This window comes from Aquarana catesbeiana, linkage group LG02 (assembly GCF_042186555.1).
Source record: "Aquarana catesbeiana isolate 2022-GZ linkage group LG02, ASM4218655v1, whole genome shotgun sequence".
NCBI classification, from domain to species: domain Eukaryota; kingdom Metazoa; phylum Chordata; class Amphibia; order Anura; family Ranidae; genus Aquarana; species Aquarana catesbeiana.
In genome coordinates this window covers 136,340,524-136,358,665 of record NC_133325.1, presented here as the reverse complement: position 1 = coordinate 136,358,665, position 18,142 = coordinate 136,340,524, and the positions used below count along the sequence as shown (strand labels likewise).

General features: G+C 41.5%; 1 protein-coding gene across 2 annotated transcripts in view; it reads left to right on the top strand.

Annotated features, from left to right (window-relative positions):
* Positions 1–18,142, top strand: part of ATM (ATM serine/threonine kinase) — a 283,336-nt gene that overhangs the window by 198,011 nt on the left and 67,183 nt on the right. For both annotated transcript variants that reach the window (XM_073613497.1, XM_073613498.1), the window contains exons 41-48: positions 3,708–3,796; positions 5,900–6,002; positions 6,527–6,675; positions 6,789–6,893; positions 8,573–8,692; positions 10,757–10,985; positions 14,276–14,443; positions 14,536–14,655. In XM_073613497.1, the coding sequence (XP_073469598.1) occupies positions 3,708–3,796; positions 5,900–6,002; positions 6,527–6,675; positions 6,789–6,893; positions 8,573–8,692; positions 10,757–10,985; positions 14,276–14,443; positions 14,536–14,655 (1,083 nt within the window). The remainder of the gene's footprint in view (positions 1–3,707; positions 3,797–5,899; positions 6,003–6,526; positions 6,676–6,788; positions 6,894–8,572; positions 8,693–10,756; positions 10,986–14,275; positions 14,444–14,535; positions 14,656–18,142) is intronic.

Genomic DNA, 18,142 nt, shown 5'->3' with positions numbered 1-18,142 from the left:
GTCTGCATGGCTGTCGTCTTAGAAGGAAGCCTCTTTTAAAGATGATGCAGAAGAAAGCCAGCAAACAGTTTGCTGAAGGCAAGCAAACTAAGGGCATGGATTACTGGAACAATGTCCTGTGGTCTGATGAGACCAAGATAAACTTATTTGGTTCAGAGAGTGTCAAGCGTGTGTGGCGGCAACCAAGTGAGGAGTACCAAGACAAGTGTGTCTTGCCTACAGTCAAGCATGGTGGAAGTGTCATGGTCTAGGGTTGGATGTGTGCTGCCGGCACTGGGGAGCTACAGTTCATTGAGGAAACCATGAATGCCAACATGTACTGTGATATACTGAAGCAGAGCATGATCCCCTCCCTGTGGAGACTGGGCTGCAGGGCAGTATTCAAACCTAACGACCCCAAACACACCTCCAAGACGACCACTGCCTTGCTAAAGAAGCTGAGGGTAAAGGTGATTGACTGGCCAAGCATGTCTCCACACCTATACCCTATTGAGCATCTGTGGGGCATCCTCAAAAATAAGGTGGAGGAGCGCAAGGTCTCTAACATCTACCAGCTCTGTGATGTCATCATGGAGGAGTGGAAGAGGACTCCAGTGGCAACCTGTGAAGCTCTGGTGAACTCCATGCACAAGAGGGTTAAGGCAGTGCTGGAAAATAATGGTGGCCACACAAAATATTGACACTTTGGGCCCAATTTGGAATTTTTACTTAGGGGTGTACTCACTTTTTTTTCCAGCGGTTTAGACATTAATAGCTGTGTGTTGAGTTATTTTGAGGGGACAGCAAATTTACACTGTTATACCAGCTGTACACTCACTACTTTACATTGTAGCAAAGTGTCATTTCTTCAGTGTTGTTACATGAAGAGATATAAAATATTTACAAGAATGTGAGGGGTGTACTCAATTTTGTGAGATACTGTGCATGTGCGTATATGTATGTATGTGTGTGTGTATATATATATATATATATATATATATATATATATATATATATATATATACATATACATTGGAGCAGTTTTACCTGCCAAAGTATTTGTATTCCTGTCTCTGCTACAGTTGGGTAACACTTACAGGTGTTACCTGTAAGGCAGCAATTTGAGGAGATTATCTTGCTCATTCTTCTTACTACTCCTCTAAGCAATGTCATTTTTTTGCAATGGGGAGGGGCTTGATTGTATATAACATATCTTTTTTGGATGTAAATCGAATTATATTACGGCCCTTTCACGCGGGGGCGGCGGCGGCGGTGGTAAAGCGCCGCTTTTGTAAGTGGCGCTTTACCGTCGGTATTCGGCCGCTAGTGGGGCGGTTTTACCCCCCGCTAGCGGCCAAGAAAGGGTTAAAAACCACCGCAAAGCGCCTCTGCCGGCGGTATAGCCACGCTGTCCCATTGTTTTCAATGGGCAGGAGCGGTGAAGGAGCGTTATACACGCTGATCCTTCACCGCTCCGAAGATGCTGCTAGCAGGACTTTTTTTCCCGTCCTGCTAGCGCACCGCAGCGGCACTTTCAGGTCGGTTTGTAGGCGCTATTATTAGCGCAGTAGCGCCTGTAAACCGCCCCAGTGTGAAAGGGCCCTTATTTTATAATAACATGGTCTCTGTAGATATTTGATCAGCAAAAACAAAATATCTCCTGTGTTCACAAAACACATCAAGGCATTTCTTGATTATCCTTGCTTTGCCCATAATGTTGCTATACAGCGCTTTTGTATATGAATTGCTGACAAATGTACTTTTGATATATTTAAAGATTTTGTACACTGACATGGATGTTTTTTTTAATAATGATATGTATATTTTGAAATAAAATTGTAAGATTTTTTAATATTGGACTCTTTCTTTATGGTGTACCTTTCTAAAAAAAAAGCCCCAGGGGGAGCCAGCACAGTACAGATCGAGTTAATTATGGCAAGAACTGCTCCCTCAGAAAATAGCTATCAGAGTTATTAGAAAATGACATTTACTGCAGTGAATTTTGTGAATGAGGACATGTAACAAATATAAGGGAGAAGTTATCCTATTTTGGCGGCAAAAGTCAAAATACACTTTAAGGCTTATTTTGCAATTAACCTATTTGTGATCACCATATTCTAACTGTTATAACGATCACATGGCCAGAAACCACTCTAAATGGATCTTCATTCTTTCATGGCTAGTCTCACTCCTACATAGTGTGTGTATAAGATTTTTTGGGACCTTGTGATTTTGAATGATGTGTCACAAACTATATTCTGCAGTTAAAGTGACTGTAAATGTCATGCTTACTTGCTCTGTGCAATAGGCTGACTGAACCTTTTCTCCTCAGGTATCCTACCAGAGCTCCTGGCTCCTCCTCTTCTCGTGGTAACCCATAGGACGCCGTTTCCTACAGGATACCACCTGCGAGTGAGCTCCCAGGCAGCGCTGCCTCATTCATAGACACAGACCTGCATCCCCCCCCCCCCCCCCCCCCGCCGCTCCCTTGTTAAAGGATTTGACTAAACTGATGGCTCCTTCTGTCTCAGCAAAGCCTGCGAGAACAGGGAGAGCTGCTACAGAAGGGCACAGCACTGAATTGAGTGAGGACTCAGGTAAGTATAAGAGAGGATAAGGGGGCACAGCTGTTACATAAACATTTTTTACCGTAAAGCTGTAGTAAACTTGTTTAAAGAAAAAAAAAAATTAAAAATCCTCCTGCAAGGTAATCTTATAATGTGCTAGTATGCATCTCATACTAGCACATTATGTGAAACTAACCTTAAAACAAAGCTCTCCAGCGGTGCGTTGTCACCGCTGACAGGGCTTCCATCTTCACCCGGTCTTCCTTCCTTCCAGGTTCGCGGGCTTCGGATCTTTGAATGGAGGCGGGAGGCACGCGGGAGTCGCTGTTCACGGCACAGGGCTCTGAAGGAACAGCACGGGTATGCCGTTCCTTCAGAGCGCATGCGCCTGTGACGTCACGGCAGCTTCACAAGTAAATATCTCCTAAACTGTACACATTTAAGAGATATTTACTGTACCTATAGGTGAGCGTTATTATAGGCTTACCTGTAGATAAAAATCAGCCAAGGGAGTTTACTCCCACTTATATGTAGGGAATGCATTAAGGTTAAAATGTGTTTAGGCTTTAGAACCACTCAGCTTTAGAAGACTCGACAGGGACACTGAATATTGAAGTTGCATATGTATCCTCTAGTGACCTATAGATCAATATGGCAGGGATTGGCAGTATGTGCATGAACATTTGGTCGGTCCGGTCCAATATGTCAACAGAAAAAGAACCTAGTGCGCAAAGCACAGTATAACCCCTCAGGATTTTAAATGACGGACCAAATGTATAGTAAAAGATATATATTTATTATTCACAGTATGATATATGATTCAAATAACATGTAAGTATCAAAAGCATTAGTCATAAGATAGTACACGTTAAAAACACGATAGACATGAAACTTAGCTGCCCTGTACAAACATTCTGGGCTAGCAGAGATCAATGCTGGAAATGACACCTGACATGTTTGGGATGAAGACGTCCTTCTTCAGAGGCTTAGTGTTACTTATAGCAATCGTTTAATCTTTCTACAATATAAAAAGATTATTGGGGTGGATTGTGATTATGTAATCACAATCTTGTTGCATGTGTTTTTTCCCATATTTGCACTCTCGTTATTCTTTATAGGGCCAATTACCATATTTATATTGTTTTTTTTATTTTTATTTAGGACCTTCTGATGGACATTTACAGGAGTATTGGAGAACCAGACAGTTTGTATGGATGTGGTGGAGGGAAGATGCTTCACCCACTTGCCAGGTAACCTTGTCCATGAATGCTGAGAGAAATATGTAAGCTGACATTGCTGACTTCTCTGAGAATCCTGTCCTGATCCTGGTACTTCCTCAATTTTACTCATCCAGATATCACTTTGACCTCACTTGTTTCATGCTTTTCCTGGATAGGTGAATCAGAATGTACTAAAGTAAGAGATTTAGCATGACCAGCTGCAAACTAGTATTTACGGAAAGAAGACTGCAACAACCACCCCCATGTTTCTCTCTCAGCACAGGTTTAATTTCAATCTGAACAGGCAATACACAGATGACATACATAAATTATTGCTAATTTAGCTGCCAGAGTATTTGTGGTTCTGTGCATGCAGCCCAGAGATTTACACAGCTCTGCCACAGAAAATTGAGTACTGGCCATGATAGTTTTTCTATTTGCACTAACATACAAACCGTACTCAATTTTCTCTGTCGCAATTGCACTAATACGGCTACAATCACCTCAAGTACATGGAGATGAAATCTTTTTTCCTCTAGATGTAAAGAGTGCCCCCTTGTCCTCTGTGATGACCTTAAAGTGGATAACTCAACACCAAGTTCACTATATGAACTACTTATGTATTTGTACATATTGATCATATCCCCCCTTAATCTCCTCTTCTCAAAAGAGAATAAATTCAGTTCCTCTAATCTTTCCTCATATCTGAGCTCCCCCATGCCTCTTGTCGGTTTGTTTGCCCTTCTCCGCACTTTTTCCAGTTCCCTGATATCCTTTTTGAGAACTGGTGCTGAAAACTTAACTATATATTCCAGATGAGGTCTTACTCATGATTTGTACAGGGGCAAAATGATGTCTCGCTCTCTGGAGTCCATACCTCTCAATACAAGAAAAAACTTTGGAAACCGCAGCTTGGCATTGCTTGCTGTTATTGCGCTTATGATCTCCCAAAACCCCCAGATCCTTCTCCACTATGGATTCCCCCAGAGGAGGTCCTCCACCTCCTTGTTAACACTGGGAGGTCTATAACAAACTCCAATGATAACCTTTGTAGTATGCACAACCATGTACAGTTCCATGCTTTAGACTCATCACACTCTGCATCAACTAGGTCCTCTTTCATACTCACTTTGAGATCATTTCTCACATAGAGACAGACACCACCACCCTTGCGTTTTACCCTGTCTTTCCGTAAGAGAGCATAGCCAGGAATATTAATAGCCCAGTCATGAGAACAACGAAGCCAAGATTCAGCAAGATTCAGCAACACCAATTAGATCATTGTGCACCAGAGCTTTCAACTCACCTATACACTTATTGGGATTTTTTTTTTAGCAAAAACATAGCAGAAAACAAGTTGGTCTAAATTTATCAATAAATTAGATTTTATTGAATATGTTTTATAACAGGGAATAGAAAATATTGTGTTTGTCTTTTTTTCAACATTTTCAGTCCTTTTTTCGTTTATATAGCAAAAAATAAAAAACCCAGTGGTGATTCAATACCACCAAAAGAAAGCTCTATTTGTGTGAAAAAAATGATATCAATTTGGGTACAGTGTTGAATGACCGAGCAATTGCCAGTTAAAGTAGCACAGTGCTGAAAAGCAAAAAATTGGCTGGTCATTAAGGGGGTAAAACCTTCCGGAGGTCAAGTGGTTAGTATATAAGTAGCACATTAGATTGTTAAGCCAGGGGATATCAATTTGCCTTAGGTTATAAGGAAAGATTATTTTTCGTCTTGGTTGACAGTCATGTGACTTTTTTCAACCTGCATTACTACATGGCCATGGCCCAAGAGGGCAACAAGAGGGGAAATATTCTTTTAGACAATTGTCCACGTAACATATGTTCCCGTTGCAAGATTTCACCTCTATTGGTATTCTGGTGACAACTCAAAATTTGGGATTTTACATCACATTCAGTCTCGGTGATCAGGTCACCAGGATAAATAGAGAAGGTGAATTTCCCTAGGTGGGACACAGACCTCAAAATAACATGACAAGGTGGCTAACCATCGAAAACAAAACAAAAAAAATCACAATTGGGGTTTAGATACACTCTGTATTCCTGACACCAACAAACCTATTACATTATCTAATTATTAAATGTACATGTTTATTTGTTGTATCAGAATTCGAACATATGAGCATGAAGCCATGTGGGGAAAAGCCCTTGTAACGTATGACCTGGAAACCAGTCTTCCCTCTGCTACTCGCCAGGCTGGAATCATGCAGGTATGTCTTTTGGCTTGCTCATTTTTTTTTAATTTTGTTAAAAATCGAATTATCCAGGATAAAGTAAATCAGACAATAGAGAACAGTGTCGAGTTCGAAAACAGTGGGCAGATATGGGTTCTTTGGTTAATCCATAAATACAACTTTTAGATGTGACTACAGCTGTGCTTAAACCGTAAAACTCTAGTTTTGTACACTCACTGATTTATGCTTGAGTAGCCATATTGGATGCCCCATATTGAATTATGTACATAGGTTTTAAGAGTTTAACTAAAAAAAAATAAAAAAATAACAGCTCAGATATGCAGAAGGTGGGAATGACACACCTCAAAGCGAAACACACAGATAAAAAAGAATAAATTAATGCAGGTCTGGATTTATTCATAAATCTTTAAATATATATTTTTAAATGTAAGCAGTACTTAAATTTGAGTTTGTATTCGCCCATTGATGTTTATTGTACAGGTTAAAATAGGAAAAGCCAGCATATAGTCATTCACTGATAACCGACAAATTTATTGCAGGCTTTACAAAACTTTGGTTTGAGTCACATGTTGTCCACCTATCTGCGAGGCCTTGAGCATGAGAATGAGGACTGGTCTTCTGAGCTCCAGGAGATTCGTTTTCAGGCAGCCTGGAGGAACATGCAATGGGACCAAAGCTCATCCTACAAGTAAACCTTGACTTTCAGAATGACTTAAGACGACTTTGTATTTACTTTGTCATCTGTGTTTTATATGTCTATAATTTGTTTTTGTTTTGTTTTTTGTTTTTTGTTTTTTATAGAGGTGACGTGGCTGGGCCAGGCTATCATGGATCTCTCTACCGTGCTATACAGTCTCTAAGGGACAAAGAATTCTCCACTTTTCGTGACCATATTAAGTATGCCAGGCAAGTAGTAGTGCACCTTAGATCCCATTGCTGGTAGCAATGAAGTCATGCGGGGCTCTAGGTGGACTTCATGCTACCTTAGTTACACATGTGTGACACTGACCTTCTATGCAGGCTTCCCCTATTCCAAAAGTGGTACATGATTTAAAATTTATGCATAGCAAAATTTTTTTTTTTTTTAGTAGTAGTGTTAGAGAAGGGTTAAAAGCCCCTGCCAGACAATTTTTTGCTGTCTGTGTCCCAAAGGGGGGTTCTAGCTCCCTAAAAAGCCTAATTTCCATCTACGTTACTAATTGGAGAGTTCCCCTCACTTCCTGACCAATAAAACTTTGTCAACAGGATAGAAATGAAGGGATATCTTGGATAGCAGCAAAGACCAAAAGAGTTTCTAATCTTTCGTCTTTATCTGAAATAAATAAAAAAAAAAGCAATTGTAAGCATATTACAAGAATGCAGTATTACAGTAATATTACTGTAATTGAACAAGCATAATTGACATACTGTCATTATACTGTACATACCAACAACAAAAAAAGAAAAACCTACAAATGGCGACATCAATAAAAGTACAGTATCGAATATCGGCAAGTAAAGACATTGAGGTATTCATTGTAAAGGAAGGTAAGTAGATATCAGCAAAGCTAGGTTCTGTTAGGTCCAAACAACGCACCGTGGTGTAAAAAGGCTTGATATTTATTTGTATGAATGCCTATTTTCTCAGTCCATTTGTAAATTCCTTTAGTTATTTTTTTTTTTAACATCTCTAGGGCTTCTGTAGAAACGTCTTTTCTCTTCTATTTAGGCGGTAGTAAACACCACTATCTTACTTTTACTTACAAGTAAGCTTATAATAAAGCTTACATGAAGGTAGAATGAATATCACCTAAACGTGCACCGTTTATGAAATATTTGTGTGTTTTGCTGCTGGTGACGTCACCTGCGCACTGCGCTCTGAGGGCACCGTGAATGCGCTGTCAATCCAGAGCTCTGTGTCGCAGCTGTGACTCCCCTGCACATGCACAGGAGTGACATCATTGTGGCTCGGTCATTCAAACACCCGCAGCCCACGAACCAAAAAGGAAGACTGGGTGAAGATGGAAGACCTGTCAGCGGTGCCAGTGCACTGCTGGTGGGTTTTGTTTTAGAGACGTGTCTTTCATAATGTGCTAGTATGCCCTGCATTCCTGTGCTTCCCTGTCAGTGGAAGAGAAAGGAAGTAAGATTTTATGTACTTATCGTAAAATCCCTTTCCTGGATTCCTTTGAGGGAGGCAGGACCCACCCCTCTGTGTATATGATCATGCTCTAGGTGCTACTTTACTGTAAAACCGAGGCATGCTGGTAGTAAGAGGGGTTTTTCTGGCTGGCCCCCAATTTTTTTTTTTTGCCATTGTCCCTTTTTTCTGTAGACGGCTGTATTACCCAAAGTTGAAAAATATACTGTGTCCCTCAATTGACTTAAAAAGTATTTTACTTTATTTTCCTTAAGTACAAAAAAATCCTTCTTTTTCTGCATTCGCACTATTGTCAGCAAGGGGTGTTTGAAGGATATACGCTTATATATTTATTTTAGGTTAATTTTAATTAATCATTCATTCTGCAGTAAGGGCATTTTTAGGATGACAGAAATCAGAACGCCTGCAAATTATTGTTTGTAATTTATGTATTTTCTGTCTGTAGAGTTAAGGAAGTGGAAGAGCTGTGCAAAGGCAGCTTGGAGTCTGTATACTCTCTGTATCCCACACTGTGTAGGCTCCAAGCTATTGGGGAGCTAGAAAACGCTGGGCAGATGTTCTCCAGGTATGTCTCAGGCCAACTTCTTGTTTTAAGATCAACCACTTTTTAATGTGCTGTTTTAAAGCCCAACTTGCAATGGAGCTATTTTAGGTGCACCTGTGCCTAGACTATTATGAACAAAAAACTATTTTCATATTCTTAAAAGCAGTGCCCACTTTCAAATGTGTTTGTTGTTTTACCTAGGTAATAGTGCAGTTATATCTCCTGTGTCATTTGTTTGCTTAACCTTGTAATGGTGGGCTTACATGTTGTGGCTATAGTTTGTGGAGCCATGGCTGATCAACTCCCTTATGTTCATGCATTCATTCCCCTAGCTTGACCCTATTCGTTAGAGATAGGAAACTTCTTGTTCCAGGTCACAGTGTCCAGTGCAAGCCTTGCCATTTCCTCTATGTCCTAACACAAATTTTGAAGTGCTAATGTAATGAAACAGTAAACTCTGTTAATTGCTTTGCCAGTTTTTGTATCTGGGTCGTATCGAATTACTAGCTCTTGCTTGCACAAGCACTACACTAAGAGAGCCAGGAATTGTGGGAAATGTCGTGTTTTTTTCACTGGAATTGTCTATTCTTAGACTATGGACAGAGGTCATACATTAACCTGTGCAGGGCTATGCCACATGCCTTATGCCAGGATGCAAAGATTTATTTCACTATAGGCTGTCCTATGACACCATGAAACTACATGATCATTGTATATCATATGCAGATAAACCCAAGGTGCAGGTAGGAAGGTTTATAATGCCTTTAACAAACAATAAAGGAGCTTTAAAACAAGCCATACCTGATATTTCTAGTTAAGTGTATTTTTAAAGTAAATCATCCTCGTAGATCCTAAAAGATCACAACAAAGGCTCTAAAGTCAGATAAGTCAATTTTTTTTAACAGCTTTGAAACGACTGCTGTGTTTACATTGGATGTTACTCTCCATAGAAAGCAATACAAATTTTAAGCTGTATAAACTTTGCCTTTATACAGTCTTCTAAAATTATGTAAAGTTATTAAAATCTTTACACGTGTAGGGACACTATAACTATATACTGGCTGAAATTTTATGATGATGCGGTTAGATATTTTAGCATATATTTAAAGAATTATCATTAGATTCTCTGACAGTCAGTAATAGCTTTGTGTGTGTGTATGGGTTCATTTTATGGTTAGATACCATATTTTCATATAGTTTTTGGTATTGTTCAGTCTTTTTTGAAAACAGATTTGCAATCAGATTAAAACTGTACTAGTGTGAATATGCAGAGACACGTTATCGTTTTTTCCCCTCCAAATTATGGCTACACCACCAAATCATTGCTTTTGGGTATTTCCAGTGAAGGGTAACGTTAATGCTACAGGATACAAAGACATTTTAGACAATTGTGTACTTTTATCCCTCTTGTGCACAAAGCCAGGTTGATGAAGACATGGTTTGTAAGTTTTGTGTAGGGCAATTTGAGTGGCCTGCACAGAGCCCTGACCTCAACCCTACTGAACACCTTTGCCATGAATTGGAATACCGATTGTTAGCCATATCTTCTCATCCATCATCAGTAGCTGACATCACAAATTTTTTTTGCCAATCTCACACAAACACACTTCAAAACCTTGTGAAAAGCCTTTTCAGAAGGTTTGAGGCTATTACAGACACAAAGTGGGACAACTCAATATTGATACCCATTGTTTTGCAATGTAAGTGTCCTACAAGCTTATACAGCTTTGATGGTTTAGGCATTCCAATACATTTGCCCATATAGTGGCTAGTACAAGTTTTAGTCTGAGGCGAAATCACTTGGAAGTTCGGCCCCCTCCTCCTTTCTCTGCCCCCGGGCCATTCAGAAAGCGCAGCATGCTTCACGCATGTGCAGTATTGAACGGCTTCACTGCCGGTTTCCCATACAGGCAATGGCTGCAGCAGCACCCAAGAGCCAATGGAAACATCAACTGGAGTGCCGACATCGCTGGATTCCAGGACAGGTACGTTTCCTAATATTAAAAGTCAGCAGCTACGGTATCTAAACATGTATCTTTTGTAGTAATAATGTATTTGTAATGTGTTGTCATTACTTAATTTCAGATCAGTTACTGAGCTCCAGTTAAATGACATGTACACAAAATGGGAGCAGCAGTCCCAGATTCTTAAAGACAGTGACTTTGGCTTCCAGGAGCCAGCCTTGACTCTGCGTTCTGTCATTCTGGAAACGATGCTGGAGAAGAATGGCCCCAATCAGAATGCCCTGAAGCCTATTTTTACAAGGCACTTGGTGCACTTATCTCAAACTGCCAGAACTGCCTCCAACACACAGGTACAGTATGTGTGCTGAAATCTCCTGGAACATAAAGGTCTCCTGCCCACATTTGCTAATATGATTGCATTGGCCCTGCAGACAGACAGCTAAATATATAGATGACATTTGTATTGGAACTGTTTTCCAAAAGATTTGTAAAATAATACATGTAGCAGTGCACACTTTGTGCCTGCTGGCTTGCTTCTTTATTTTCTGTGGCCAGTAGTGAATTAAAACACACAGTGGATGTCCATTTAGAGCTTTCTAATACCTTTAAGCACACCTCTGTCTTTTTTGTATCACTTTACTGAGAAAGCAGAATCACTAACTAACCTCAAACCCAATTTTGTATGATGGCTCAATATACCAACATATTTAAAGCAGATCTATGGTCACAGCCTATGCTTTCATTTTTAACATCAGCATTGTAATGAAAATACAGACAAAAGATATTCTGACAATCCAATATGAGCTTATTAGAAAAATATATTTTCATGTTGTAAGTGCTGTCTGCTGGCCATCTCTTTCTACAACTTTCTGGATTCCCTGCATGCTCTGCAACTTCTCATCTGCTGTTTACTTTCGTTTCCTAAGGACTACATAGCCCATAGTACCTTGCTGCCTGCAGACTGTTATCCTGTACTGACTCCGCCTCCTGAAACTCTGTCATTTAGAAGGCAGGCTCTGTGAATTCTTTGACACAGCATTCCCTTCTCACAGGGCATAGTGAATATGTGTCACAGAATTTCAGGAACTAAACGTGTGTGGATCTTAACAAAGTAAGTTTATCAGCGTCAAGATTGTTCAGAGTAATAAGAGTAGGCTAGTAATAATTGAAGTATAATGTGGAAATGAATATATGTTTTCGCATTTAGACCATAGATACGCTTCAAAGTACATTTAAACTCTTACTGTATGACATTAAGTTTGTTGAAGCACTGAGTATCATAAACACTGTCTTCACTTTTTTATCATTTTCCATCAGGAGCATATTCAGGGGGGGGGGGGCTGGATTACAAGGGAAGTTAGTGAGTAAGCCTTACTGCAGCTTCTCCCCCCTGGGGAAAGAAGGGGTTGGAGGCTACAACAGCAACCCTTCGCGGGGTGCGGCGGCTTTCCATATTTTTTTGGTCTCCTGAAGATCCCCCTTCTGTTCTCCTCCCTCCCTCTCATCGGATCTACCGAAAGACAGATCTGAACCACACATGTTGGAATTGGGAAACTTTAAAGTAATGAAGGGGCGTGTTAGAGAATGGAGGGGGCATGGCTTAGCGTGGCACTGTCTATGGGACGCGGCGTCCACGCGGATTGCACAGCGTGGGGCTGACAGAGTTCAGAAAAACAGACCCCTGTCAGTCAGAAGCTGAAAGCTGGTGCAGGCAAGGCTCTACAGACACAGGACCGGTGGGGGCACGTAAGAGTGATGATACAGGCATTCCCAAAGGGAACACATTTCACTCAGCATCAGGCTGAACTTTTATTAGCGGCATTTTATTTGCTAGACTATAGCTCAGCAAGTGGTGCATTTATTTAGTGCCTCTGCTTTTGTGCTTCGGACTATGCCTCCCAAAAAGGCCGGTGCAAACACCTTAAAGAAGGTACCTAAAGCATCACCCCCAGACGCTGAAGATTCTAGTCATGCCTCCACATTGTCATTTTCTCCTGAAGTATCAGAAGTGGCTAGCCAGGGTGAGCCATCGGGACCAGGGAGTGTTGCAGCTGCTTCTAACATCTCAGCCCCTGTATAAGTGACTGAAGATGCCTTTTCCTCCGCCCTGCTGGGGCTAGAGGAGAGACTATCAGCTTTAATTGCATCTTCCCTCCAAAGGGATAGGAAGCGTGGTAGATCCCCCTCCCCCACCTCAGACCCTTTATCAAGGGAACAGTGGGTGGAGGATGATGTATTACTCTCAAGGGATCAGGAAGAAAGACAATCCAATGAGTCAACAGTGGAAGAACCCTTTTCAGCCTCGCAATCTGAGAAATTGCTGGTACTGTCTCTTACAGAAATGGTCCATTATGCTTTCAAGCTGCCCTTAGCTGAGTCAGCCGAAAGTTCAGTTTCTTCATTGGGTTCCTTAAAACCTCTGCAGACTTTGCATGCGTTTTCCGTCCATGCATTACTAGAACAACTCATTTATGCTGAATGGGATCATCCAGTTAAGCATTTTCTCCCTCCAAAAAGTTTTTCAGTTCTTTATCCCATGGAGAAGAAATTCACCAAAAGATGGAATGTACCAGCAGTTGACGCTGCTATATCCTGTGCATTGAATATTGCTTGCTGAAAGTCTTCTGAAACCTACGAACAGCTTGTTTAAAGCAAACTCTGCTTTGCCTTTTCAGGGCTAAACTCATTGCTTTTCAGGAAAGAGTTTACAAGCTGAAGCCTCTGGGAGGTGAGCCTTAAGCCTAGTACACACGGGCTGAATGTCAGGTGGCATTGGCCGGTTCAATAAAAACCAGCCAACATTTGGCTCGTGTGTATGGCAGCCAGTCATTTGGCCGGCTTCTGTTGGACGAGCATGCTGGAAAACCATCAGCCAACTGGCTGCCGATCAGTGCTGTCAGCAATGGCTGTCCCCCTGTCAGAACACAATAGAACAGCAGGGGAGATGGCTGTACTAATGTTGGATTGTTAGTACAGCGGTTCCGATCAGAGCTGTCAGTTTTTTGTGTTTTTTTTTCATTCAACCTGCTAGGTTGAACAAAAAAAACTAGTGGTGTGTACTAGGCTTTAAGGCAGCCATAGGTGGTTGCAGGAAAGAAAACCACTCGATGCCCTCATCACAGTCAGTGTTGATGGGGAATGCCGGAGCTGTTGTGCTCTCCCGCGCAGGGAGCTGTCCTTGCCAGGAGAATACAGTGATTATTGCTAGTGACTATAGCAGCTGGCAATAATTGCATGCAGAAAGCCGACATGTTGTTTGTGCTCAAGTCGATCCATCAGGCTGCCCATACATAGTTCGAATCTCAGTCGTTTCCTGTTGAACTGGCTGAGATTCGAACCATCCGTGGACTGCTTTGTGGTAAACCTTTGCCTTAATTTTGATTGTGATTTTATTTTTAACCAAGCATTGACATTTATTTGATCTGATTAAATTTCAGTATATTAAAGCATCACCAGCTCGCCTTGTGTTGAATTTTAACTTATTTTTCACTGGATATTTCAGAGCTTAAAATCCAAACCCATTAAACCTACACATAAAACAATAATTGACTTACCTTCTTTACTTTAGTCAAGCATGCTTTCTCCTGTTTTTCCTGCCAAGATCTGAGGCTTATAATGTGTGCTGATTAATATTTCCCAGCTCCCAGAAAAGGCAATATTCAAGGTTAAGCAACACAACTCTGCACATTTCATAGTGTCTGAATGGCAACTAGAAGAGGCACAAGTGTTTTGGGCTAAAAAGGAGCACAGTCTTGCCTTAGGGATTCTCAGTCAAATGGTGGACAAGCTGGAATCAAACAGTTTAGAGGTATGTTGTTCCCTGTCATCAGCCCTGTTATCCCAATAGAAGTGGTATTTTGAAAGGGGGTTCATAAAGCTGACTTATGCTTTTATTTCAAGGTTGAGAATGACCCAAATCTTCAGCTGATTTATGTAGAGTGCATGAGGTTAAGTGGAAACTGGCTCTCAGAAACATGTCTGGCAAGTCCTACAGTCATTATGCAGAACTACCTGGAAAAGGTAAAAAGTAGCTAGATTTCATGTGAAAATGAGTATAACAGTCATTGGTAACCTGGATTCTGGTCTTGATTGTACACTATACAGTATATTCCAGGGTGAATAATTGCCTTTCATGCTAATCATTATATAATGCTTGGCCAATGTCTTTCTTTCATTGGCTTATATCTTGTTGGCCTTTCTTGACCATGATCACAGTATAAAGACATCAAAGTTGAGCTGGGATGTAATAAGATTTCCCCTAATAACTGAAAGGACATAGATAATGAAATATACTAAGGAATGGGTTCGATAGTGTTAGAGTCCTATTTTTTACCTGTTTTTCTATCTATGGATGGTTCTATTTTTTTCCTTGTGAAGTTTCTTTCTTTAGGTCCCAGCAATCAGGCTACTTTGAAAGCTTATTAAATCTGAACAGTTCTATATGGTAGATGACTTAACATGATATTATAACAAGAACGCACATCTTTACATAGTCACATCATGGCCAGTCATAATTACAATAAGGCATTCAGCTAATGCTTTGAACAGCAAATAAAAGGCAACGGCACCAGACTTTATATACAGTGCTGTGAGAAAGTATTCCTGGTTTTTTAATTGTTATTGCATATTTTTCACACTTAAAGCAGAGTTTCTCCCAAAAGTGGAACTTCTGCTTATCTGATTCCTTCCGCCCCCCTCTGGTGCCACAATTGGCACCTTTCGGGGGGGAGCAGGTACCTGTTTTTGACAGGTACCCTGTTCCCACTTCCGTCGGATCTCGCCATGTTGAGGTACGTCGGAAGTCCAGCCTCCTCCTCCTCCCTTCTCCCCCTGCTGCCGTGCCAGTAAGAGTGTAGCGTGCTTCGCGCATGCGCAATGGGGACAGGATAATTCGGTTGGTTGTAGGCTGGTCATAAGTTGAGCTGGGAATTTCTTTGGTTTTGTTTTGCATGCGTTGCCCTTACATGTGCTGTAAGGGCAGTGGCCATTTGTTTGTTAGGCTGAAAACATATATACCTAGAGTTCTGTTGCTAAACACCTACAAGTATCCAGAGGTAGACTTATAACACAAGAAAATTAAAGCAATCATCTAATGCACAGTGCTGTGAAAAAGTATTTGCCAACCGCCAAAATGGCTGAAATAAAACAATTATGCAAAGAAGAGTGGGCCAAAATTCCTTCACAGAGATGTTAAAGACTCATTGCCAAGTATCGCATATGCTTGATTGCAGTTGTTGCCGACAAGGGTAACACAACCAGTTATTAGGAGCATTATTCCATATGCTCCTTGCTGAAAGGCCAGGTATAGGTGAGGGCAGTGGCCATTTGTTTGTAGTGTTGATATATTGAAGAGGGAACGCACTGGGCACCTTTGCTGCCATGGTGCTATGTGCTGCATGTCCAGTGCACCCCTGTGCCTTTAAGGAGGGGTGAGCTCCATCCAGGCTCACCTGCCTTCTGCCTATCCTTTATAGTGCATGTGCTTTACTGTGGAGGGTCTCAAAATTTTGAGTTGAGACTACAGAAAATACTGGGATTGACAAGGCTCCGTAGCTTACGCATGTATTTTCAAATTTGTGCAAACGAAACCCCTGTTTTTAATGTATACTGTTAGACAGGATAATTTGGTTGATTGCAGGCTTGTTGGTAAGTTGAGCTGGGAATTTCTTTGGTTTTGTTTTGCATGTTTTCAGCCTAAGCCTAGTACAATGAGCCGAGTGCCGGGTGACATTGGTCGGTTTAATAAAAATCGACTGGCTTTCGGCCCGTGTGTATGGCAGCTGGTTCGACAGAAGCCAACCGCTCCAAGCATGCTGAATAACCATTAGCTGACCGGCTCCTGATAAGCACTCTCAGCTGAGTGGGGGAGATCGCTGTACTAACATCAGATTGTTAGTACAGCTGCTCCGCCCTGAGCTGTCAGGTTTTTTTTTTTTTTTTTTTTGTTCAATGTCCTGAGTTGAATGAAAAAAAAGCTGATAGTGTGTACCAGGCTTAAGTCACGAGTTTCTGTAGCTCAGGAAATGGACTTCTCCAAATTCTCTATATGCTTAACCCTTTCATGACTAAGCCTATTTTTGAAATTTGGTGTTTACAAGTTAAAATCCGTATTTTTTGCTAGAAAATTACTTAGAACCCCCAAACATTATATATATTTTTTTAGAAGAGAGTCTAAAGAATAAAATGGCGATTGTTGCAATATTTTTTATCACACGGTATTTGTGCAGCGGTGTTTTAAACGCAAATTTTTGGAAAAGTGACACTTTCATGAATTTTAAAAAATCCAAACAGTAAAGTTACCCCAATTTTTTTGTATAATGTGAAAGATGATGTTACGCCGAGTAAATAGATACCAAACATGTCACCCTTTATAATTGCACGCACTCGTGGAATGGCGACGAACTACGGTACCTATGAATTTCCATAGGCGACGCTTTAAAAATTTTTTACGGTTACCAGGTTTGAGCTACAGCGGAGGTCTAGGGCTAGAATTATTGCTCTCGCTTTGACGATCGCGGCGATACCTCACATGTGTGGTTTGAACACCGTTTACATATGCGGTCGCGACTTCCGTATGCGTTTTCTTCGCTGCGCGAGCTCGCGGGGACGGGGTCGCTTTAAAAATTTTTTTTTTTTTTATTTATTTATTTTATTTATTTTTGTACTTTTATAAATTGTGTTTAAACATTTTTTTTTTTTTTTTACTTTTATTGCTGTCACAAGCAATGTAAACATCCCTTGTGACAGTAATATGTGGTGACAGGTACTCTTTATGGAGGGATGGGGGGTCTAAAAGACCCCCCATCCCTCCTTTACACTTCAAAGTATTCAGATCGCCGAAAACGGCGATTCTGAATACTGTGTACTTTTTTAAATTCGGCGCCATTGGCAGCCGAGTAAACGGGAAGTGACGTCATGACGTCGCTTCCGCGTTTACAATTAGAAGGCTGGAACGAAGCCGCTCACAGCTTCGTTCCAGCCCGCCCCCAGCCGCCGGAGATTCCCGAATGGACACCGGGCCTCCCGATCGCACGGGAGGCCCGGTAACAGCGGCGGGAGGCGGCGGGAGGGGGGGGATGTCCCCTCCCGCTCCTCCGGTATAACAGCCGAGCGGCTTTTAGCCGCATCGGTTGTTATATTCGGGTAGCCGATCGCCCGCTGAAAACAACGGTACCGGGATGATGCCTGCAGCTGCGGGCATCATCCCGGTATAACCCCGGAAAGCCGAGGACGCATATGTGCGTTCGGTCGGCGGGAAGGGGTTAAGGCAGGGGATGCAAGTCTAGCAGGGGCTAATCTGTATCAGACATTGCTAAGGCTACTTTCACATTGGGGCGTTGGGGGCGTCAGCTATTTTTAGCGACGCTTTACCGTCTTTTTTGCAGCGCTTTTCAGCCGCTTGCGGGCACTTTTAACCCTTTTTCGGCCGTTATCGGGGGTTAAAAGCACCCTGGCGGCACTTCAATGGGCAGGGGCACTTTAGGAGCCGTGTATACACCGCTCCTAC